The 25,997-nt window shown below is 39.4% G+C and overlaps 1 protein-coding gene across 6 annotated transcripts in view; it reads left to right on the top strand.

Annotated features, from left to right (window-relative positions):
- Nucleotides 1–25,997, top strand: part of LOC131437131 (uncharacterized) — a 291,169-nt gene that overhangs the window by 225,879 nt on the left and 39,293 nt on the right. For all 6 annotated transcript variants that reach the window (XR_009230718.1, XR_009230717.1, XM_058606296.1 and 3 more), the window contains one exon: nt 1,087–1,337. Coding sequence is in view for 4 of the 6 variants with exons in the window: in XM_058606296.1 (XP_058462279.1) it covers nt 1,087–1,337 (251 nt within the window). In the remaining 2 variants the exon portion in view is untranslated. The remainder of the gene's footprint in view (nt 1–1,086; nt 1,338–25,997) is intronic.

The following is a 25,997-nucleotide window of genomic DNA, read 5'->3' as shown; positions in this document are numbered from 1 at the left end:
TCTACATAAACTCCATCTGGAAACGAGGAAGGAGTTAGACGTTATCCGACTATCAACCAATAGTATAAAGTGGCCAACACTGTCTCTTTTTGGGGGAATTATGTCCCTACCTAGCTTAATCGGTATAGCATTTCTCCTTAGATTTCTCATCCATAGATCATCTACAATAAACATACAACAGGCAGCCCCGACCACAACAGTCGAAGATCCAGTACCAGACATCCAACCCAACATTAGACATTTGACAATCAGAGAAGTGATTCGTACGGAACCTCATCTCTTAGGAAGGACGAGTTAGCAACGGAACTACCCGAACGAGGGCAGCGAGAATCGCTGACGACACGTTAGCATCGGCGCCGACCCGACGGGACAGACAGGAGCGCCGACGGAGCATTTTGTACCTGAGGGCATCGATCCGTGGGAGCGGAGGAGCGTCACGTTGACTAGAAAGTGCAATTCGGCAGTATGAACTGTAGACATAATCGAATGAAAGAATAAAGTTTAGTTTAATTCTAGGCAGTGAACCAAGTGGTTGTTCTTTTTTAAAAAGAGGTTTAGGTAAGGAATAATTTAACTCGCGCAAGCAATTAAAAAAATGCGGAAAAGTTTATGTAAACTTTTTCATGTTTCGTTTGTTTTAGCTAATATTTTATAATTTTGAGTTGCATTTTCAGATTCTTTTTGAAATTCTGCTACAAACACTACTTTTCAGTTCTAAAATCATCCCCGTGGAACGGAACAGTAACCGTTTATACATTTCAAAAACCAATTACGGCTCGGCAAAGCAAAATTTCAAAATTCTAAGAATACTTAGTTATGATAAATTTGATTTCGAAAACTTAAGCGTTTTTGGTTTTTCGAAAATCGGTCTAGTTTTTGAATAATTTATCAAAAACGCGATTTTCGCATTCTGCTACATTTCACCTTAAATACTGTTTTAAGTAATAATTAAAATAAGGAATAATATCTGCTAAGTTGAACGTAATAAACGAACAATATATAAGCTTTTGTAAATGTTAGCTTCGAATTTTATAGGACGAACTAATTCTTTTGAAATAACATGTATTATTCTTCTTTTAATTTCAGTTTATCAATATTGTCGTCAACTTATTGGATGCTCTGAAAACATCTTTTTCCCATCGTTCAATTTCTGCCAGGGAATTAGGGAAAAAGGATTCATTAAGTGACGCAACAATTGCTGGAATTACAGTTCTAAAAACCTACGCTAGATCCTATTACAACTCAGATAATAAATGCCTGTTGAAATACATCTGCGAGGCAAATAACGATTGCATGAAAGCTGTCGGTGGTTCTAGTATTTTCTGTCAGCTTGGAAAGTAAGTATATACATTGTAAATTCATTTCCATGTTTTTGCCTTTCTCATATAGAAAGGTTATGCAATCACTTGAAAAACCGACTAGTGAAAATGATGAGCAATGTCTGTGTGTGTGCGTGTGTGTGTGTGTATGCATGTGTATGTATGTGTCAAATAATCTCACCAGGTTTTCTCGGATATGGCTGAACCGATTTTGACAAACTTAGATTCAAATGAAAGGTCTCGTGGTCCCATACGGAATTCCTGAATTTCATCCGGATTCGACTTCCGGTTCCGGAATTATATTGTAAAGTGTGTTTAATATTGTACACCGTTACTAAAACCGGCGAAACAAAAACGTAAAAAAAAATCTAAACTGGTCTTAAAACTACACAAATCGATAGTCATTATCAGTAGGCAACTAAACAAACCGATTCCGGCTATCCTGGTTCTCGGTATCCGGCTCCGGAAGTACCGGAAATAGTGGTCATATATATCAAAATAGATCTCACTCACTTTTCTCAGCGATGGTTTGACCGATTTCCACAAACTTAGATTCAAATGAAAGGTCTTCCGATCCCATACGGAATTCCTCCGACTTCCGGTTCCGGAGTTATAGGGTAATGTGTGTTCAATACTGTACATCGTCACATATTTTCGGATGCAACATTATAATCGTAATTTAGAGTGCGTACTAGAAGAGTTTGTGTGTCATGTTAGTTGGTGGCCTTATGAACCGACTTTGATTATACCGGTTCTCGGGTTCCGGTGCCGGAAGTGCAACTTAAGGATGACTTACGCAATTAAAGCACTGTTTTATTCTGTATGTTATGCATAAACAATCTCTTGGTTTCTTTCAAAAATCGAAGAGAAAAATTTTGAATAGAATACCACAATATTATATGTACATGAGAAAGGCATCATTACACCACTAGGTGGATTAAAACAGGTTTTTTCTTTTGTGTTGTCTGGCATACATACTAGCTAAGATTATGATTGATCCATCTCGCCTTTTACATGTTCAAACGGTATTTTCTGCATAAACATAGAATATAAAACACAAGATAAATAGAACAGAACAAGTCGGAATATGAATGGTGATAAAAGTTAAAATAATGTTATGAATTAACATTATGACATACTGAGTGACCAAAAGTTGTAACATAACTGTTCAGTAACCGAATTGTTGCGACAGACTTTTTTTTTGCAAACCGCTATGAAATGTGACAAAGAAAAAGAAACACACTGCATGATAAAATTTAGTAATTATTGCATATCGATTATTATATTAAAGACTATGCACACCCTTTTGAACAGGTTCAATGCATTGCTATTAAGGACTATTCACACCTTTCCGTTCCGTTCCGATCAGCTCAGCGACAGTTCAGTGAAAGTGGCTTCAGTGTTGCCGGAAACCTTTCGTGCAGTTTCCGTTTCGGCACAGAAAAGGTACTGACAAACCAACTTCAGTGAAAACGGTGATGAATGCGCGCATACAAAACAAATGAAATAATATCGGTGTTCGTGCACGGTGTCGTGACGACACTGAACCGGATTGGAAATATGTGAATATTGTTTATTTGTTTTCTGTGCGCGTATTCACACCTATCCGGCACAGTATCATTTTAGTGCAGATCAATGTCAGTGTAGCATCCGTCCGGCAAACTCAACGATATTTTTTTCACTGTAGTTTGTACGTCAGCGCCTGTGCTGGGCCGGTACGGAAGGGTTTCGAAAAAAAGCACTGACTCTTTCATCAATTTTCAATTGTGTCATTATTTTCGAAATATTTTAATAAATTTTGAGCCAATGGATTAGCTAGTGATTTTATACTCAGGGTTGGCGTTGTCACTATTGCTCTGGAGAACTAACGACCGTTACTTACTACGCAACTGTTACGGATCACAACACAAACAACACACAGAACGGACTTGAAGGTTCAACATTAAAGATAAAAACAAATAATACAAATTCCGTTTTACTTATTTTTATACGGGGAATTACATACTGATTGGGATTGGGGAATAATGATTCGATGTTAAACGAACACAAAGAACAAGAGGGTTTTACTAGTCTCATAACTGAGAGATGATGATTTTTCAAGGCGACTCGCCTCCGAATAGAACGATGCAGGGTTATACACTAGTTCTCGCCTCCGCTGCAGCAGGAACGGTTGACTCTATTCCAGATGCTAGTGTACAACGGATAAACTTATCGTTGTCCGTTTCCGCCAACCGTGTCACAACGATATCAAAAAGGGACTGACATACAGTATAAAGTTTTATTTGCCGCTTTGCTAATCATCGTGCCTTACTTGTCGCGTAGTATTTCTCCGTAATGCGGGAGAATACATTCCGCGTTGATTATTCACAGTTTCCAAAGCATCTTTCTCACGATGTAATTCTAAAATTCATCGGGAAGGAGCTTGGACTCTCGCGCGAAAACGTTATTCAAATTCAACCAAGCCGGAGACGTGGCTGAAAATATCGTGGAGCTTCACGACAACAAACATGAATTTGTTTTTGACGGAAAAGTGTACAAACTTCGTATAATGATGGAAGACGGAGAAGCTGAAGTGCAGATCTTCGACCTTCCCGAAGATGTTTCAAACGAACACATTGCAGAGTTCCTTTCGACTACGGTGATGTTCTTAGTGTTCGTGACCTATTGTGGGACAATCGATACGGTGCTTTTGAAGGCGTAAAAACAGGCGTTCGTATTGCCAGGATGGTGGTGAGGAAAACCATTCCATCTCTTATCACAATCCAGGGAGAGGATACAGCACTAAGTAACAAGGGTCAGCGTCAAACTTGCTTGCATTGTCGTGAGTTTGCTCACATAGGTATTCAACAGTCCAAGGAAGCGAAGCCTCAAAGACAAACATCTCAACAGCCCCGAGAATCAATCGGAACACGCTCTATAACTGCACAGCAGATTAACAAAATGCTCCCTCCAGCAACGCCTACTCCACCACAGACTAACAGACATGACAGTATGAGTAAATTCAAATAAAAATAATTTTTCGTGATGCACTAGTTCCACCTATATTGTACTGCGCGAACTATTTACTATCTGTACACCCCTTGTGTTACGTAAAAGTTTTTTTACTAGTTGGTTTCCCCTCATTTGTGAACACCGATCAGCTGCTTGCAGGGATGCCTGATTTCATCAAAATATTTGAAAATGAATCGTCACAATAAATTATTGGATTACGTTGATAATGTATTTAACTTTTTCGCGATGTTAGAAGGTAACCATTTATTTTTCTCAACGTTGCTCATCTAGATTATTTTTTATTGTGTTGGTAATTTTCACCCGAAATTAAGTGGCGGCAGACAAGAAGCAAGTAAATATTGTAACAAAACGGGTTCGATTTTGTATTGCGTTGGAGGATGAGAAGTAGGCATAGTTTTGGCAATATGTATTAAATCTGTATCCTGCATGAAATTCGCATGGACGTATACAAATCAATACATTACTGGTAATTCTGTATGAATGGCAACTCTGTTGATAAATGAAAAAAATAAACACAGTCTAGATGACAGATAGGATGTTTTTGATAGGGTAACGTGGCGCCATCATGACACATGTGAGTACTGTCCCAAATAAAGGAATATTCGAAATGACCGTTAAAAAGATTGAAGAATCTAATTTGAGTGTCCTGTCTGTTAGTCTGTGACTCCACCACAACAGAAATCGTCGAACTCACACGTCGACAACCTTCCGTCGACCTCAGTCCAATCCTGTAGCCCTATCACACAACGCAGATGATGGTAACGAGACAGATGACTCGCAATCCTTGACAGCCAGCCGACGCTCTCGAAAGCCGCCGCCTGGAAAAAAAGTGCGTCAGTCCGAAGAGGATACTGCTCCATCCGATGTACAAGTGCCTGATGAAGATATTTTATAATGTTGGAATACGTTAGTTGTAATATCGGAACAATCAATATCAACACAATCACGAACACCACCAAAATAAACGCTCTTAGCTCATTCGTACGCTCGATGGATCTAGACATAGTTTTCCTGCAAGAAGTTGAAAATGAACAACTCACTTTACCCGGATACAACGTCGTATGCAACGTGGATTATAGCAGTAGAGTACGGCAATAGCACTTAAAGAACACATCATTTTTTCATATGTTGGAAAAAGTCTGGATGGAAGGATACTCACACTGCGTGTGAATGATATTACGTTTTGCAACGTATATGCTCCGTCGGGTAGCGCTCGCCGTGCCGAACGTGAACGTTTTTTCAACACAACTCTTGCTTTCTACCTCCGTCACCGAACCACACACACAATTCTAGGAGGCGATTTTAACTGCGTGGTGCGGATAAGCGATGCGACGGGTCAAAACTTCAGCCCCGTTCTTCAAGCTACAATTCAACAATTACAGCTTCGGGATGTTTGGCAGTGCCTTCGACCGAGAGAGATCGAAGGCGCCCTTTCCCATTCAACGATCGGTCCGCCAAGGAGATCCACTAGCAATGCTCCTATTTATTATATAATTAGATCCACTCTTGCGGCGCTTGAAAAGAACATGCGGAACAGACTTGATCATTGCTTATGCCGACGACATCAGTGCTATTGTGAGCAGTGCACAACAGCTGGATGAAATCAGAGGTCTATTCAGGCGTTTTGAGCTTGTAGCTGGTGCTCGTTCAAACGAGAGTAAAACACCGGGGTGGATGTGGGAATCACGGTAAATCCCATTACAATACCGTGGCTCCGAACTGAACCCAATACGAAAATTCTTGGTGTTATCTTCGCGAACTCGATTCGGACAATGATGTCTTTAAATTGGGACAATATTGTGACAAATTTCGCCCGGCTGATGTGGATGCACTCTCTACGCAACATATCTTTACACCAAAAAGTGACCCTGCTAAATACTTTAATCACATCGAAAATATGGTACATGGCAGCAAACTTACATCTAACAACAGCACACGTGGCCAAACTAACAGCCACCATACGCTCCTACCTTTTTCGAGGAACGTGTGCAACGGTTCCAATGCAACAACTTACACGACGTGTAGAGGAAGGTGGCCTAAAACTGCAACTACCGGGCTTGAAATGTAAGGCACTACTAATTAGTAGACATATTCAAGAGATCAGATATCTTCCATTTTACTACTACTACCTCCAGCAATCAAATTCCCTCCGTATAAACTCTTTGACAAACCTTCCTTGCCTAAAATTAATCCTAGAAACCTTTCCATATCTTCCTTTCCAAATTCGCCAAAACCCCTCCGCTGATCTCATTCATTGTTATTATATCCAGCAAACCGAGATACCAAGAGTCGAACGGCAATACCAAGCAGCCACGTGGAAAATAATTTGGAAAAATTTAGCCACACGGGAGCTACTTCCATCACTACGAAGTGAACTATATATGTGGGTAAACGAAAAATCTGGTTCCGACTTCCGGTTCAGAAGTTATAGGGTAAAGTATGTTAAATATTGTACACCGTCACTTAAACTGGTGAAACAAAAACCGTAAAAAATGTTGTAAACTGAACTCAAAGCCGTTATTCCCAATCTTAGGGTTAAATGAAAGGTCTTATGGTCCTACCAAAAATTACTGCATATTTCCGGATACAAGAAAAAATTGTTTTGCAGGTTTTATTCCGGAGAAATCGGATGAGGTTGGAATGACTGAAGAAGCACTAGTATTTATGGTGGAATTAAGGAATTAAGAATTTATGGTGACAGGAATTAATTCCGGTTTTCTTTGTCGATTCTCTAGACATGGAACAACCATGCTACATCGTATACAGCAGTAAATGTCCAAAAAACTAATAACAAAACATCACATGCGAAGATTGCCTTTCCGAAATTATCAACAGTACCAAAAGCATCGCAACTTCTGATTTTTTGGTCAACAGATCGCTATTCCGAGTGTTGAACGACGTTTCTGGTGTGTTTGACGGTATCATAGAAACGTCCATTTGAAACGAAATAAATCGTTTTTACAGAACCAGAGAACCAAAATTTTTGTAACGCTTGAGAACAATGTGAGCTGTCAAGTTCCCGGTTGGTCGGCGAAAATTTTTTTCAACTCAAATCGCATGCTTTTGGTAGGAAATAGAGAAAATTTAATAGATTCTTAATGATGATCTGCGGGACTGAAAAGTGCCTTAAATTGTCTCGATTCACAAGATCTGCATTTAGACAGAACTGAGATTGCTATTGGCGTGTACATTCGGTAAACTCGTCCGAAATTTGTCTCGGAAATCATTGAGATTTATCATAAAACTATGATCATACTGCCGATGTGATGTAGCAAAAATTATATTGATACGTTAGATACAACAAGAGATTTTCACGTTCAAAAATTTATCACTCTCTCAGAGGGTGAATTTTGAAAATGCGCCCATAGTAAAGTAAGTAAAGCCCACGACAAAAAATTGCAGAAAAAAAACACGTGAAACAGCCTACTTATTGATTTTCGCTACATCTTCTCACCCATCCTAAGTTCAGGAATCACTTTCTATTTTCTTTCATAATTTTCTACACCTACCCCTAATAATTTATGTTAGTCCAACCTAATAATTCCTACTTCATTCATTGCATTCATCTAACTCTTTCAACATCCTTACACCTAGTTTAATTTAGTTGTTCTTGGACTCTTTTTTCATGACCTTAAACGTTAGCACCAAATACCTCCACCAATGTATCAATTTCATACACCTGCATCTCTAGGAAGATGAATGTTGTTTTTAGAAAAGATTCAATTCCCGCAATTAAACAAATGTTGATTTTTTCTCTCAATCATCTACAGGTTCGGTTACTATTTTACTTTGGAATCAGAGGAGTTCATAACAATGATTATTGATTCACTTTCATTTAAACTTTTGCCCCCTTAAATTGGAAGATGGGTGGTATCATTCTTCATTAATTCCCTATCCCTCATGGAAGGCTAGTAGCCCGAGTAAAGTCAAACATCAAAATGAGAGCAAATTGAAATCTTATTATGATAGCAACATGACATTGAAATCTTAATTTGATCTCAGTTCATCAATTTTTCAATTGATATCACATTATGTTATCTTTTTGCTGTTACTTTTGAAAAAAAAAACACTTGCGAGCAAAAATTTTTGGAAACTCCAAAAATGGTTATTCAAAAGCAACAACTTAATAACTGCATCAAAATAGGACTAATTCCATTAGGCGATACACAAATACAAAAATAAATTTTAAAGGAACAATTATTCCTTTAATTCTATGTTGCGTTTTACAAAAATGCTTCCTGTGGCAGTTGTCCGGAACCATAACCGTGATCAAGGAAATGATTTTTGTCAAAACTTTTGCTGCTTTTACACTAATAATCCTCTATATTTTTACTTGCGAGATTATTGTTGTAGAACCACACATCTGGAGGACATTGGATAGGTTGGTGATCATTGGTGCCACGTTTATCTGAAGTTAGCGATCTCCTGGGTATTCTCATCTCGCTAATCGTCAGCCACAGAAAGACCTTCTTCAGGAACTTGATATCAAAAATACATGTGACTTCAACGATTTCCTTCTGGTGGGATACGTTAAATATAAGATTCTCTAACAGTTTTCGCATTTAGTTAAAAAAAGATGTTAAATGTTCTGACTATTATTTTCGGTTGTTGTTTTGACCGTTATTGTCTGTGGTTCAGGAATCGACGAACGGCATTGCCAAAGTGATTGTTTTTCCGTGCATCAACTAGCAAGTCCTTTGAATAATACGCTCTTCTTTATATCATACTAGCTGAATTACCCGGCGTTGCTCAGAAATGTTTCGTGAAGGCAAGGCCGCAAAAACAGTTTTAGAAATTGTTCTGATATATTTTTCAATAAATACTCAGAGCGTAGTGAAACACAACTTATTTCCACACAATTGCTCAAGATTGTGATAATGATTATTGAATAACGAAAGGCTGTTCATAACTACGTTAGGTAACAGTTTCGTTCTATAGAATAACGATTCAGTTAATTCAAATGTTATCGTAAACTTATTTTCATCAGCTCGGTTCGACAGTTTTCTCAATTTACATGAAAAAAATGCACATTAATTTTATGATTTCTTCGTCAATTCAGATCAATTTTACCTCCCTTGGTTAAGATTGTTTATTCCCCCTGCCTCTTGTGAATATTTTTGTGACCCACACTTAGTTGCTAGAAACATGAAGTACTGGTCAAGAAGTACAATTTTTTCGTAAAATCCGATCAATTCACTTTATACTTCCCATGTTTGAGGCACTTGCTACACTTCTTCCCTTTAATCTATTTTGATGTGAAGGTATTAATCTGTATTAATCAAGAAGTATCGTTTCTCGTCGAATGAGTCGAATGAGTCGAATGAGTAAGTATCCGTGCTCGTCAAAAAAAGAGAGGGAGGGGGGGATGAAAATTGATTTTCGAGACTCTTTTCTCCTAGTCTATATCCTCCCTCGTTTGTCGACGAATAAGATAAATTTAACAATAAGCCTCTTTTTAGAGGCACTTGCTACAAACTCCAACCTTTTGTTCACCTGTGCAATGAATATCTGATGTCGACAAGAAAAAATAGCTTTATTACCACCTCTGAATTGCAAAAAGTACCTCTACCAAGTTTGGCGATAATTTACTGAGTTGTTGTGGAATTATACCGATATTTACAAACAATTGAGCTGAGAGCTTCTTCAATATGTTAGACACTTGCTATCTTTTCACGCGTATAAATATCCTAACGACCATCTCTTATTTGTAATAAATATCTATGCCTGTCGAAAAATTTTGATTTCGTAAAACTCGAACGTTTTGCATAAAATTCCCCCTGTTAGCAAACACGGTCTTGGTCTTCAAAAAGTATCGATACTCATTCAATTAGATCATCTTTTTCATGATTTCCTGTTAAAAACCCCCCATAAAAATACACTTATGATCATCTCTGAAGACCAAGAACTATCTGTGCCAAAATTGATAGCAGTAGTTTCGGAGTTATACCGTTAAACCACAATCCCCCCCCCCCCCCCCCTAATATTCATATCTAAGATATGCAAAATGTTTCTATGGTCTTAAAAAACTATCGATTTCTCGTCCTATCTAACATATTCTTCATAATGTAGACCATGACATTCCGAACAATTTTCCACAAAAAAAATTTTGGAGATTTCAGGTTCTGAGCTAGATTATATTTTAAGCACACCAGCTCCATGTAGTACAGCGATTTTGCAATAATATTTAAAAAACTTAGAAAACTATCATTTAGGGGTTAGCCAAATTTTGTGCTAGGGCACATAACCGTTTTTATTATTTTTACGTTTCGTCTTTGACTCATCAGTGCAGAGCAGTTCAAATTGAACTGCTTAGTGCTAAACTCGGCAGTTCAATTTGAACCACTAAGCAGACGTAAAGTTTCTGCTACTTACACTTTTTGTTTTGCAACGAAGTGCAATGTCTTTTCTGACGTGCCGAACGAAAACGTGTTTTCGACTATTTCTGGCCGATGCAGGTATGGTCATTTAGGGGTTAGCCAAATTTTGTGCTAGGGCACATAACCGTTTTCATTATTTTTACGTTTCGTCTTTGACTCATCAGTGCAGAGCAGTTCAAATTGAACTGCTTAGTGCTAAACTCGGTAGTTCAATTTGAACCGCTAAGCAGACATAAAGTTTCTGCTACTTACAGAACACTTTTTGTTTTGCAACGAAGTGCAATGTCTTTTCTGACGTGCCGAACGAAAACGTGTTTTCGACTATTTCTGGCCGATACAGGTATGGTCATTTAGGGGTTAGCCAAATTTTGTGCTAGGGCACATAACCGTTTTCCGAGTTTAGCACTAAGCAGTTCAATTTGAACTGCTCTGCATTGATGAATCAAAGACGAAACGTAAAAATAATGAAAACGGTTATGTGTAGAGGTGAGCAAAACAGCTCATTTTGGTGAACAGCTCCGAACTCCGAACAGCTCTTTTAGTTTGAACTTTCTTATGCACTGGTTTTCTTTCATATGCGTGATTGAAATTAAATTATTGATTTGCAATGATGCAATGAATGCAATGCGAATTAATTTATCTTTAATTGATGTGGACTAAATTGAATCTCTTAAAGAGCCGAAGATCCGATCATCTCGTTGCGTGTTCCCTTCGTCATAATGCAGTGAACTCGGTAGTAAATGAGTGAGCTGGTGAGCTGCGGTTCTTTTGAAAAGAGCTGTGAGCTGTCAGCTCACTTCAATGATTCGATTCACTGGAACAGCTCAGGAGCGAATTGCCCATCTCTAGTTATGTGCCCTAGCACAAAATTTGGCTAACCCCTAAATGACCATACCTGCATCGGCCAGAAATAGTCGAAAACACGTTTTCGTTCGGCACGTCAGAAAAGACATTGCACTTCGTTGCAAAACAAAAAGTGTTCTCTAAGTAGCAGAAACTTTACGTCTGCTTAGCGGTTCAAATTGAACTGCCGAGTTTAGCACTAAGCAGTTCAATTTGAACTGCTCTGCACTGATGAGTCAAAGACGAAACGTAAAAATAATTAGAAAACTAGTTTAAAACCCATATTCTCCAAATAATCAGATTTCCATGAATTATCTATGATTAATCCATTTTATCTGAACCAAGCAAATGAATTGCTTAATGTTCGCTCCGAAATTAATCTTCATCAAATGATCCCGAATTTAAGTCTAAACAAGAATTAAAAACTTTCTAAATCAGTGTGATGCTGTCTGTGACCAGAAGTGAGATACTGGTTCATTGTCCCTGTTACTGCCAGCACTGCTCTACCGGATGTAAATGATGCGTCGAACGTTTACGTTTGACAAGTTTGTCGTGCACGGGCGGAACGATTCATTTTGTGTAATAATCATACCGAGAGTGTGCGGAACACGAGGTTTGTGACGATGTTAAGTCATACATTTCAATAGTTCTACCTAAATATAAATTCCCGTGCAGTAAATTCATTATATATCTAGCTTAACCTATTATCACAGTTTGTTACAGTAAGTATTTCTTGTTCAGTTAAAAGTGGTTAAAAACCGATAATTGTGAGTAAGATAATTGAATTATAAGAACAAATTTACTAATAAAATGAATTCTAGCTTAAAGCTATCTCGCACCAACGAGTCTGCGAATTGCTAAAAGAGTCGGTGAAGAATTCCCCTTTGTTCTCTGAACAAAACTTTAAGAATTATCGCCATTATGAATTCGGATGATCACCACCATGATGATGATAACCTCACCAGTTCACATATCTCGGAGAAGAATCAAACAACTGGTTGTATCTGCTGTGACCGCTCGGAGAATTTTGACGATTGTGTGCAGTGTGACCAATGCGACGGATGGTGGCACATGAAATGTGCAAATGTGACCACCTCGGTAGCTGATCAATCGTGGATCTGTAACCATTGTTTGCCGCACAGTATTTGTTCCCGTACATCGACTTCCAGTGTTAGAGCAGCACGGTTGTCATTAAAAAAGCAACAATTGGAAGAAAGGCAAGAGATGGAGAAACGTAATCTTGATGAAAAGTATAAAGTACTGCAGGAAGAATTAAACGAAATGGATGAAACTATCAGCAACAGAAGTAAGGTTAGCAAAAGAGCGAGTTTAGACAGGGTACAGCAGTTGAAGCAACAATGCACTGATCAGTGTGACAGCGCAAACGGATCTATACCGGTGGGACAATCGGGAGACCTATCAGCAGCAGCTAATCTGAATCAGGAATCACGCGACCCTAAACACTCGGAGCAAACTAATCAGAAATAGCAGCAGGAGAAGGGTAATCAGACAGCTCTGGAAAGGTTTAATAGAGCAGTTCCACCCGAACGACAAAATGCGATCATCGGAAGTGAACATCGCGGATTCAGTTCCTGCCTGCCAGTATTTAATTCGACCATGCAATCATTTGATCGTCAGGTGCCATATTTTGGCGTGAAGGAACAGCAGCAGTATACCGGCGCGATTCCTCGAACGGCACCGATTCAAGGGAAGGAAATCGAAACAAATCCATCGAATTCTAAAGTGAAAACGCTTAACCGATCAGTGCCATTGTATGGTATGAGGGAACAGCAGCAGTTTGTCGGTGCGTTTCCTGGAGCGGCACCGACTCAAGGGGGAGTAATTACTGCAAAACGTAACATTGTCTTACAAGAACCCCCCGTAACACATCAAGGTAAGCCACATTCTGATTTAATAAATGATCCATCCATACGATCGAAAGTTGATAACTCACTCCAACAAATAACGAAACAGTTTGGAACTATGGCATCAATTGCCACAAATCCAATGAATGCAAATATGCAAAATATAAACTCAAACAGTATGTCGCAGTTTGGTACTAAATTAGCCTTCTGCCACCGGCGAATCCGTATCTGCTTTCCGGATTAGTACCCCCGCCTGCGGGAGCGCCGAATGTTGGCCCTTCGCCACAAGTAAACCCGGTCTTAAATAACGACACAGTTCCCCCACCGTCGGGACAGTCGATTGTTGAACAGTTTACCCCTTCCCCCTCGCAGCTATCCGCGCGTCAAGTTATGTCTCGCGATTTACCCTCATTTTCGGGTGACCCAGCCGACTGGCCTATATTTATTAGCACCTTTATTAATAGTTCCTTGGCATGTGGGTACAGTAGTGCTGAAAATCTGTCACGTCTACAACGTTGTCTTAAAGGACCTGCGTACGAATCTGTCAAAAGTAGGTTATTGCTACCTGAATCTGTGCCTCAAGTGATTGATACCTTGCGTATGTTATACGGAAGACCAGAGTTGTTAATCAGTGCTTTACTGCAGAAAGTGCGCAATGTTCCGGCTCCGAAAGCTAAAAGGCTGGAAACTATAATCGATTTTGGAATGGCAGTACGTAGTCTCTGTGATCATCTTGAAGCTGCGGGACAAAAGGAACATCTTTCGAATCCAACATTACTGATGGAGCTCGTAGAGAAATTACCTGTACACACCAAGATGCAGTGGGCAGAATGCATGCAGCAGCATAGTGTGATAAACCTCAAAGTGTTCGGAGACTTTATGCTAAAGGTGGTTACAGCAGTTAGCAGAGTTACATTGTATACCGGTGGCAATAGTAACAGTCATCAAAAATCAAGACAAAAGGGAACGGTAAACGCTCACACTAACGAATCAGTAGAAGTTTCAAAGTTAACTTCGGAAAAGGAGCGAATATGTTCTTGCTGTAAGAAAGTCGGACATCATATAAGTGAGTGTTCAACGTTTAAATCCCGTTCAGTGGATAATCGGTGGAAGTTCGCAAAAGACAACAGTCTTTGCAGAAGCTGTCTCAACACGCACGGAAGGAGAAGTTGTAGATACTCAAAACAATGTGCAATCGAAGGATGTCAGTATCGTCATCATCCATTCCTGCATGCCTATCGATCGAGTACCGTTGGCCGACCTACCCAGGGAATGTCGATGGCAGAAAATCATACGCATAGTGAGTACAAGCAAACTCTTCTGTTCCGCATTATACCGGTTGTTGTTTCGGGACCACGAACTGTTGTTGAGACCTTCGCCTTTTTGGATGATGGCTCGGATCTATCATTGCTCGATAATGACCTGATGTATCAATTGGGCATCGACGGCTGGACGACGCCTCTGTGTTTGAAGTGGACAGGGAATGTAACCCGTGTGGAATCGGAATCAAAACAAATTCGAGTGAGAATTAGAGGCGCAAGTAGTCGGAAACAATACATTCTCGAAGATGTTCGTACCGTTAAAGAACTTACTCTACCGGAACAGAGTATAAATTACGAAGAATTGTCACAGCGCTATCAGTATCTCCAAGGTTTACCGATCGTCAGTTACACTAAAGCGGTTCCCAGACTTCTAATAGGAGTTAACAACGCGAGCCTCACCATCCCATTACATGTGAAAGAAGGTAGAAGAAGCGAGCCTGTTGCAGCGAAAACTAGATTAGGATGGTGTATATTTGGCGGTAGCGGCAAGCAAGGTACAAATGCAGTGAATTACCATACCTGTGAGTGTTCCAGTGATCAGGAATTATACAATACAGTGAAGGATTATTTCTCGGTGGAAGATGCCGGAGTGACACCGCAAGTGAATATGGAATCTGACGAGGATAAACGGGCTAGGATAATCATGAAACAGACAACCTTCAGTGTAGGTGATCAGTTCGAAACGGGACTGCTGTGGAGATACGACGAAATAGAGCTACCAGATAGTTACAACATGACGGTAAAGCGGTTCGAATGCCTCGAGCGCAAAATGCTGCGAGATCCCGAGCTAGCAGCGAAAGTAAAAGCACAAATAGCAGAATATCAGCTGAAGGGTTATGCGCATCGAGCCACGGAGAACGAACTAGCACGAGCTGATCCAAAACGAGTGTGGTATTTACCACTAGGAATAGTAACAAATCCTCGAAAACCTGGTAAAATCCGATTAATATGGGATGCAGCTGCAAAAGTAGACGGAATATCACTGAATTCTATGCTATTAAGGGGACCTGATCAACTTACGTCACTGCCAGCAGTTCTGTCTCGGTTTCGGCAATACAAAGTAGCAGTTTCAGCAGACATTCGAGAGATGTTTCACCAGCTGTTGATCCGAGAGCCGGACCGTCATTCTCAACGTTTCTTATTTCGTTAGAATCCATCGATGCCTCTTGATACTTATCTGATGGATGTTGCAACTTTCGGATCAACGTGCTCACCAGCGTCGGTGCAGTACGTTAAAAATAAAAATGCTGAAGAATTTGCAGATCAATTTCCACGCGTTGAGGGAATTTTGGAAAATCATTACTTGGACGATTTTCTGGATAGTTTCGAGTCTGCGGACGACGCCGCTCGTGTGTCACGCGAAATCGTGTCTATACATCAAAAGGGAGGATTCCATCTCAGAAATTGGCTGTCAATCAGTCCCAGCGTTCTACACGGTCTGCAGGAAATAATCCCGGAGGCATGCAAAAGTTTTCATTTGAATGCAACAGTTGGAATGAATCGAGTGCTAGGAATGCTATGGCAAACCACCGAAGACCAGTTGCAGTTTCCTATTATGATGAGCAAAGAAATTCAGCAGATAATAGATAGCGGTGAGCGACCAACAAAACGGCAGATTTTGAAATGTTTAATGGGAATATTCGATCCCCTTGGTCTACTTAGCGTATTTCTCGTTCACGGCAAGATTCTGCTGCAAGACGTATGGCGAGCTGGACTGCAATGGGACGAAAAGGTACCTGAGGAAATACAACATCGTTGGGTGGGTTGGACCAATCTGATCTATGAGATGAAGGATCTTAGGATTCCACGGTGTTATTTCAAAGAAGCCACTGCACAAACGTACGATAAACTTCAGTTACACGTTTTCGTCGATGCCAGTGAGTCTGCTTATGCCGCTGTAGCGTATTTTAGAGTAACAGACTTAGAAGGGAAACCAGAATGTTCTATCGTCGCCTCAAAAACAAAAGTCGCACCGCTTAAGCCACTGTCAGTTCCACGTTTGGAACTGCAGGCCGCCGTGCTGGGTAGCCGTCTATCATCGTTCGTTCAAAAGTGTCACAGTATAAAGGTGGATAAACAATTCCTATGGAGCGATTCTGCAACAGTGCTGGCTTGGTTGAGATCTGATGCTCGACGGTATAAGCAGTTCGTAGCGTGCAGGGTAGAAGAGATACTGACAACCACAGATTTATCAGAGTGGCGCTGGGTTCCGAGCAAATGTAATCCCGCTGATGCTGCAACGAAGTGGAACAGAAACCGCTGTCCTGAAATCACCGAGGAATGGTTAAAAGGTCCGGAGTTTCTACGATTTTCGGAGGAGAATTGGCCTACGCTGCGCAATTTGCATCATTTGACGTTAAATTTCCGGTTATTCTGCCAAGTAAACATCCAGTAACGAAACTTATTGTTGAGGATTTTCATCGATCCTTTCGCCATGGAAATTCAGAAACAGTGGTGAACGAAATTCGACAGTTCTACGACGTCCTACGACTGAGAAGATTGGTAAAGCAAATCGCGTCCACTTGCCAGTTGTGTAAGCTGAGGAAGACGACTCCGAAAATTCCGCGAATGGCGCCACTTCCTGCAGCTCGTCTGTCGCCGTATTGTCGGCCGTTTACCTACACAGGTATTGATTTCTTCGGGCCGTTGCTAGTGAAAGTTGGAAGGAGTTCGGCAAAACGCTGGATCTGTCTGTTCACCTGCCTTACAACTCGAGCAGTCCATGTTGAAGTTGCCCACAAAAGACCCACACCGTCGTGTATTAAGTGCATTCGTCGTTTCGTTTGTCGTCGAAGAGCACCTTCGGAGATCTATACCGATAATGGTACTAACTTTCAAGGGGCTAACCGTCAGTTACACAAAGAGCTCGACAGCCTACACGAAGAATTGGCAGAGACATTCACCAACACAGATACAAAATGGGTATTTAACCGGCCCGGGGCCCCTCACATGGGCGGCGCCTGGGAAAGGATGGTACGATCAGTAAAATCAGCCATGGAAGCTGCCAACACCAACGACCGTAAACTGGATGACGAAGGGTTGGAGACGTTAGCTGTCGAAGCTGAAGGTATCGTGAATAGTCGGCCACTTACCTATCTACCTTTGGATTCTACTGAAGGAGAAGCGCTAACACCAAACCACTTTCTTTTGGGAAGCTCAAAAGGCGTTCGTCAACCTGCAATACCATTCAGTAATCCTGCATCCGCGGTGAAAAATTCTTGGAATCTAATACAACACCAGCTTGACGTCTTTTGGAAACGCTGGACTCGGGAGTATCTGCCAATTCTGACCAAACGTGTAAAATGGTTCGGAGAAACAAAACCGGTAGCTGTTGGTGATCTGGTCATCATAGTAGATGACACCCGCAGGAACGGATGGACTCGTGGAAAAGTTAAGCAAGTGGTCACGGCAGAAGACGGACGCATTCGTCAAGTGATGGTTCAGACTGCGAGGGGGATATTACGTAGACCGGTGTCGAAGTTGGTCGTGTTGGAAGTTGAGTTGGATGGTAAAACTGGACCCGGTGGCCAGTGTTACGGGGGGGAGGATGTTACTGCCAGTACTGCTCTACCGGATGTAAATGATGCGTCGAACGTTTACGTTTGACAAGTTTGACGTGCACGGGCGGAACGATTCATTTTGTGTAATAATCATACCGAGAGTGTGCGGAACACGAGGTTTGTGACGATGTTAAGTCATACATTTCAATAGTTCTACCTAAATATAAATTCCAGTGCAGTAAATTCATTATATATCTAGCTTAACCTATTATCACAGTTTGTTAAAGTAAGTAAACTTATCACAGTAATTACTATAGAATATCTAAATTAACCTAAAATTGTATCACAGTTTGGAATTTGAAGAATCGAGGCAGTATTTCTTGTTCAGTTAAAACTGGTTAAAAACCGATAATTGTGAGTAAGATAATTGAATTATAAGAACAAATTTACTAATAAAATGAATTCTAGCTTAAAGCTATCTCGCACCAACGAGTCTGCGAATTGCTAAAAGAGTCGGTGAAGAATTCCCCTTTGTTCTCTGAACAGTCCCAATTAGTCGAAATAAGTAAGATATTTTTTTGGAATCGAAATAATATATGATCTGGGATTGCTTTTCGCCAGATACCTAATTCTCGTCTTCAACGAGCCTTTGCTGTAAAAGACTTCACTCTGAAGCGCTCGCTCTTGTGAGCCTCGAAATTCGTATTTTAAAGTGATTATATACTCGAGTAGAATGAGATCAAATAAATAACTCAATTTGATATTATGATGTTCACATGCTGTCAAATAACCGCACTGCCATACACGACGGTTGCGGGACGGATGCGACGAAACGAGTGTACATCGGCTAAAATTACCTGTATACAGCTTTGCGAATCAACACTGCTTGTCATATGATCGGAAATTCTCCATCTACTCACAGCTTAACGTCACAGTCCATAGCATTCGCAGAGAGTTCGGAATCCAAATCACCTAGGGTCGAAGCCTCTCTCTGTGGAGGTGTTGGTTTGGTGCTTTTTGACGCTTTTTTATTGTTGCAAGTAATATCGCCTAAAGGTATACTATCCCGGTCTTTTGCCTAATCTATTTTTAACTTAAGCTCGCGACTTGTTTGTTTTCAGTTATGTCTTTTTAAAGCAAATCAATAACTGATTATGCATTCCAGTTTTGTTTTCGTTATTTGATAATAACTTCAAATTGAGAACTAGTTTTGCTATCAACAAGAGAAAATCTATATCTTATTTAGATTTCAGTTTGCTTTCGCTGTTAGCAAAAAAAAGTTTTCTGCTTGATATCATCGGAATATCTTTTTGCCTTCGATTTTGATTTTTTGCCACTTAAAACGACCAAAACACCATCAAATTGAGTAATCGATAAATGCGAACATCACAACATCAAAATGAGTTTTCTATTTGATCTCACACTCTGCTCGGGAGGCAAACCGTGCGCATACTGCAAGCAAGAAGACTGCTGTCAAAACAAACAAATTTGATGCAAATTACAAAAGATTTAACATCACATTTTTCAGAAGTAGTAGGAATTTTTAAAGTCAATAGATATAAAATTCGTGTTGTTGTTACCGATTTGAAACAGGCAAACGAAATTGTTATCTGTGAATTATTCCTTCTTAAATATTGAGTTTACATTCCGTCGATGGATGTGAAAATTGACGGTGTTTTCGGTGTTGATGGTGTTTCTTAAAATGGAGTTGTCGTTTCAAAAACTCAATGCTGGAGGGAGTTAAGATACTTGAGTGAAAGCAATTCTACTCAGCATCTATTAATGATAGAAACAAGTCTTATCGTCCCTCAGATTCGTTTCGAGTTGCATTTGCCGGATCTGTGTTGCCTAGTCATATATACATCGATAAAATTCGTCTTTCCGAATCGCGCGAACTGTAAAAAATTCGGGCATACAACTACTTATTGTAGCAATAAGCCTAAATGTATCCGTTGTGAAGGGCTCCATAAGGATAATTTTTGCGATAAAGACATTGAAAAATGTGTTTATTGTGGGGAAGAGTCCTCATGACCCCTCAGTATGCGCTTCATTTAAGTTGCACAAAGACAAAATGAAGCTTTCCATAAAAGCACAGCCTACGCGCACATATGCAGATATTCTAGAAACTGTCAATGATGTCCAATTTCGAAACAGAAAACGGTTATTCAAATCTAGAGTCAGAGGAATCTGAATCTGATGAAAATAGTGAAGGTACATCGATTGTCACTCCTCAAGGTTCAGATAAAATATAAGGCCAGTATTCGGGGCGTTCCCCGTTTGAAAGCAGTCGAAGAAGACCATCCCATTTAAAGAGTTGCTTGAGCATGGAGTTAGTCGTTTTAAAAACTCTATGCTAGAGGGAATAAGGATACTCAAGTGCAACCAATTGTACTCAGTACCTTTCGAAGGAGGAAACCAAACTTATCGACCTTCAGATTCGTTTCGAGTGATATTCTGCCGTGCTTAGCTATATCTATTTATTTATTTATTTCGCCAAGCAAATGTAGACTACATATAAATTGTTTACAATGTTCACTTACATACTACGCATTATTTCTACGACAAAGCTGAGATTTGATTTGATTTTTTGACATAGTAAGGTCAAGATGTTCGCAGTATTGATTGTAATGGCGCATTATTCGATTGACTGGACTGTATTTTGCATAATTTGTTCTAGTGTTTCTTTCTAAAAATAATTTCCTGGTTCGTAGTTGACGGCTAGGTGTATAAAAATTTAGTTGCGATAATAAAGAAGGTGATTGAATGCGTTGAGAAATAATGTCGCTGATAAAATAAAGCATTGCAAGGTCGCGGCGTTCTTTAAGTGTTTGTATATTGATGAGCATGCAGCGTTCTTCATATGATGGTAGAGGAAATGCTGTCCAGTTTAATTTACGAAGTGCATATAAAAGAAATTGTTTTTGAATGGATTCGATGCGTTCTTCGTGAATAATATTATATGGATTCCATACTATGCTGCAATATTCCAAAATAGGTCTGACATATGTAGTGTATAATAATTTTATTGTGTATGGGTCCTGAAAGTTATGACTGAAGCGTTTAATAAAGCCCAGCATGCTATTTGCTTTATTGATTATGGTATTGTAGTGTTCCACAAAAGTGAGCTTGGAGTCTAAGATTACGCCTAAATCTCTTACAATTTTACATTTTTCTACAAGTTGATTTCCTAGATGTATGTTTGTGGGTATAGTTTCATTTTTCCTACTGAAAGTTATTGAGTTACATTTTTTTACATTAAGTTGGAGTAGACTTTTGCAGCACCAAATGTAGAATAGATTGATTTCGTTCTGGAATATTACAGCGTCGTTGATATTTTTTATTTCCATGAAGAGTTTCATGTCGTCTGCATATATAAGCACTTTCAGATTTTTTAGTATGAAGGAAATGTCGTTTATATGTAAAATGAAAAGGAGAGGCCCTAAGTGAGAACCCTGAGGTACGCCAGATGTTACATTATTTGGTTCAGACAGAATGTTTTGGAAACGGACTACCTGTACACGATTCGTTAAGTATGATTTGAGCCATTCAAGAAGAGTATGTTTTATGCCATATTTTTGTAGTTTGTGTAGAAGTAAAGGTATGTCAATACGGTCGAAGGCTTTGCTAAAGTCAGTGTAAAGAGTTTCTACGTAGTTGCCGGCGTCCATTGCATTCAGAGTGAATGTCATAAATTCTAAAAGATTTGTTGTAGTTGAGCGGCCTTTAAAAAAGCCATGTTGTTTGTTTGTTATTACATTTTTAAGTTGATGAAAAAGTTTTTCGTTTACAATTTTTTCAAATAATTTAGGAATGCATGAGATAATGGCTATTCCACGGTAGTTCCGAATGTTAGATTTTGCACCAGATTTAAATATTGGTACAAGAAAGGAAGATTTCCATGCTTTAGGAAAAGTACATTTATTAAGTGATAAGTTAAAAAGTAGTTGTAGTGGTAGTGTAAGTTCTTCAGCAAGATTTTTTAAAAATATTGGTGGTATACTGTCAGGTCCAGGCCCTTTTGAGGCGTCTAAGTTTTTCAGTGCTGTCGAAATGTCATGTTCTGATAGATAGTTTACAGAGATGGAGCTAGAAAATGCAGGTATGAAAGAGAAGTATTCACGGTCACGGTCAGTTTCTGAATAAGATGTATATACTTCTTGGAAAAAATTTGCAAATTGATTGCAGATTTATGTACTATTTTTCTCTACATGTTCGTCGAGGTGCATTTGAGATGGAAAATTGTTGCTTTTTAGTTTAGTTTTTGTGTAGTTAAAAAAGTTCTTAGGGCAAGTCTTTATTTCGTTTTCAATTTTGCGGTTGTATTCTTCGTGTGCTGTGTTAATGGCTATTTTGAGTTGATTGCATAGATTTAAGTAATTTTGAAGATGAGCGTCACTTTTTTCTTGTTTGTAAGTTTTTTGTGCTTTTTGTTTCCTATTTTTCAAATGTTTTAGTTGTGAATTGAACCATACAGGTAATTTGCTGTTATGATTTTTTCTTCTTCTTTTCATGGGCAAAGTTTCGGATAATATTTTGTTTATAATGTGATAGAATTTGTTTACTTCGACGTCGACATTTCCTTCTGTACTCAGTATGTTCCGCCAATTTATTATACTTAGTCTACACTTGACTTCTTCAAAGTCAATTTTATTGTATTCCGGCACTTCCTCATATTCCAAGTCGTAGAGAAGGGATGCATTGTGTGTAAATAATGAATATTCAATTGCGGTGTGAAATGCTTCATTTTTCCATAATGGCAGGTTTGATGCATTCACACAAAAGTCTTCTGTGCAATTTGTGAAAAGAAGGTCTAAATATGCATTTTGTTGATTTTTTACGGAGTTTACTTGATGTAGGCCAAAATTAGAAATTTTGTCGAAAAAGTAGTGCAATGTTTCGTTTTCTCCAACGACTGGGAGTAAGATTGATTCATTTTCAATGTCAGAAATGAAGTCCGCATTACGTTGATTGAAGTCGCCAAAAATATGTAGCTTTACTTCGGGTTCCATATTCGAAATAATTGTGTCTAAAGATTGAAAGAATAATTCAAAAGAGAATTTGTTCGCATTTTCGGGTGGGAAGTAGACAGAGCAGTAAATATGTTCTTCTCCCAATATTGAGACTTTGGCCCATACATGCTCAAATTCTTTATATTTAGGAGTAATAATTTCTTCAGAAGTAAAGCAAAAGTTTATGGCTATGAGGACTCCACCTCCAGATTTTTTCTGACAGAGAGATAAATTTCGGTCGTGCCGGAATACGTTAAAATTATTTCCAAATACTTCTTCGCTTCTAACACTTTCATCCCAGCTGCTTTCAGTTCCAAGGATTACGTCGAAAGAGGAGGTTATTAAATTTTGATGAATTTCTTTCATTTTGGCCGGGCTTTTCATGCGGTTGAAATTTTGGCAATAGACCAAAATTTCAGTCACATTTTGTCTACGAAGCGAAAAAGTTTTTGAGAATTCTGAAATACTTACATTACTAATTCCTGTTTCTATTCCTTCGTCAGAGGGCGTCGTTATTTCCGAAAATTCGGCCTTGTAAAATTGTGTTCGGCTTCCCGGATTAGTTGGAGTCGGCGGATGTGTTCACTTGTCAAAAATTTCCCATAAGAGTCCAGGTCGGCCTGCGCTTCCTTAGGTTTCATTCCATATTCCTGATGCACTTCGATGAAGATTCGTAGAAGGTGGTCAGGTGTTGTTGGAAGGCCTTCTGATGCTAATAGCATTTTTATACTAGTTGGTGTCATACCCTCGATGCATACTGTAGATTGTTGATTTTTCATGTATGACAAATACAGACGGACGACGTGCATTATTTTCGGGTCACGAAGTCTTGCTTTCAAGAAGCGTTCGTCGCCATTTGCAGATTGTGAATTAAGACGTACAATTGGAGGACGCATTGGATCAATTTCGAATTGGCTGTCTGTATTCATGTCCTGTGATATTGCAGACGTATTTATGTTCTGTGATATTGCAGATGTGTTCACTTTGATGTCATTACTTCCTAAGACCGGAGTAGTGTTGTTTTGAATACTTCTTGTTCCTTTGTAAGGGTTGATGGTTTCACCTTTTTGAAAATTTATGAATTTTGAGGCAATATCTGCACCTGGATTCCCGGAGAATTGAACCCGTGCAGCTGCTAGTAGGTCTTTGTCCAAGGGTAAGGTATATTGTAATGACATATTATTGTTATTGTTGTGGCAGGTATTGTTACTATTAGTGTTCAAGTTGCTGTTGTAGTGCACATTATTGTCGTTGTTATTGTTGTTGTTGCTGCTGCTGTTGTTGTTGCTGTTGTTGTTGTTGTTGTTGTTGTTGTTGTTGTTGTTGTTGTTGTCGTGTTTGCTGTTGCTGGTGTAGTTGTTGTTTTTACTGCGTATACTGTAATTTGTATTATTTGGTTGTTTCCGCTTCCGATGTTTTCGTCTGAGGTTTGCTTTTTCAGCTTGTTTTTCTTGCAGCCGTCGAGTGCGCTGTTTCTTGTCATACTCACTCCAGTCTCGTTTCCAGATTTTTTTACTTCCAATGAAGCGCCAGCCACTGTCGCATGTTTGAATTTCCTTCTCTTTGAGTTCTTCAGCTAGAGACTTAGGTTTGGTATTTTGGTCTTTGGTTCCGATACTGGAGATTGAAGTCGATATTGCTTTGACTTCATCTCTCAATTCTTCCAGAATAGTGTTAGGTATTATTGCAGGGACTTCAGATTTGGTAGGTAGTAAGAATTTTTCTTCGAGGCGAAGAAGCCGTTCGTTCATTTCCTTGATGTGCTGGTCATTGACTTTACTAAAATCGCTAACGTTTTTTATGGCACTGTGTAACGAGACCTCGAATGACTGCATGCGCTGACCTACTTTACCGCAAATGTTGTGGTCGTTTCTGCTGATACTGGACAATGACTGCTTCACGTCGATGAGCAAGCGCTCGACACTGTCGAATATTTCCAGGTAATGGGTTTTCATGTCTGCAGTGGTCCGGTGATACGTTTCCGTTTGATTTTTTGTGTGCTTTAGAAGTTGCTCCTGTAGATGAAGTAGTTTTAGAGTTTCAGCTCCTGTCCTTATTAAATGTTGACAGTCGGCACACACTGGTACCATAAATGCCAGAATAAAATTTTCTTGATGCCGCTGCACGCCGATGCAGGCTGAATGGTACGATTTTTCACAGAATTCGCATTTCCAAAGGAAGCGATCGTCAATATTAACACACGATTTTACACCGCACTTCATTATTCTAGATAAAATTTGTCCGAAAGGCTATGAAAAAAGCCCGCGCGCGACGTAGGCTACGCGTCAAAAAATAAATAAATATAAATTACTTGCGGAGCGCTCGAAAAAGCGAACCGCGCCCGATGACTGTTCGAGGCGAAAAAAAAATCGATATAGTTCGCCTTCCTGTTCGGCTTTTCATATCAAATGTTATGAACTGCACGAACTGCAAAAAATTGGCCTTACAGCTACTTACTGTAGTAATAAGTCTAAATATATTAAATGTGAAGGGCCCCAGAAGGACAGCGATTGCAGTAAAGAAATTGAAAGATTTATTTATTATGGAGAGAGTCCTCAATATCTTTCAGTATTCGCTGCATTTAAGTTGCGTAAAGACAAAATAAAGATTTATTTAAAAGCACGATCTAAGCGCACATATGCAGAAAAGCTTAAAACGGTCATTGATGTTCCCCTTTGGAAACCGAAAACGGGTTTTCAAATCTAGAAGAGCCAAAGGAACCTGGCTCTGACGGAAATAATGAAGGTACT

Source organism: Malaya genurostris, chromosome 3, assembly GCF_030247185.1.
Source record: "Malaya genurostris strain Urasoe2022 chromosome 3, Malgen_1.1, whole genome shotgun sequence".
NCBI lineage: Eukaryota > Metazoa > Arthropoda > Insecta > Diptera > Culicidae > Malaya > Malaya genurostris.
This window is presented reverse-complemented; position numbering and strand designations above follow the sequence as displayed.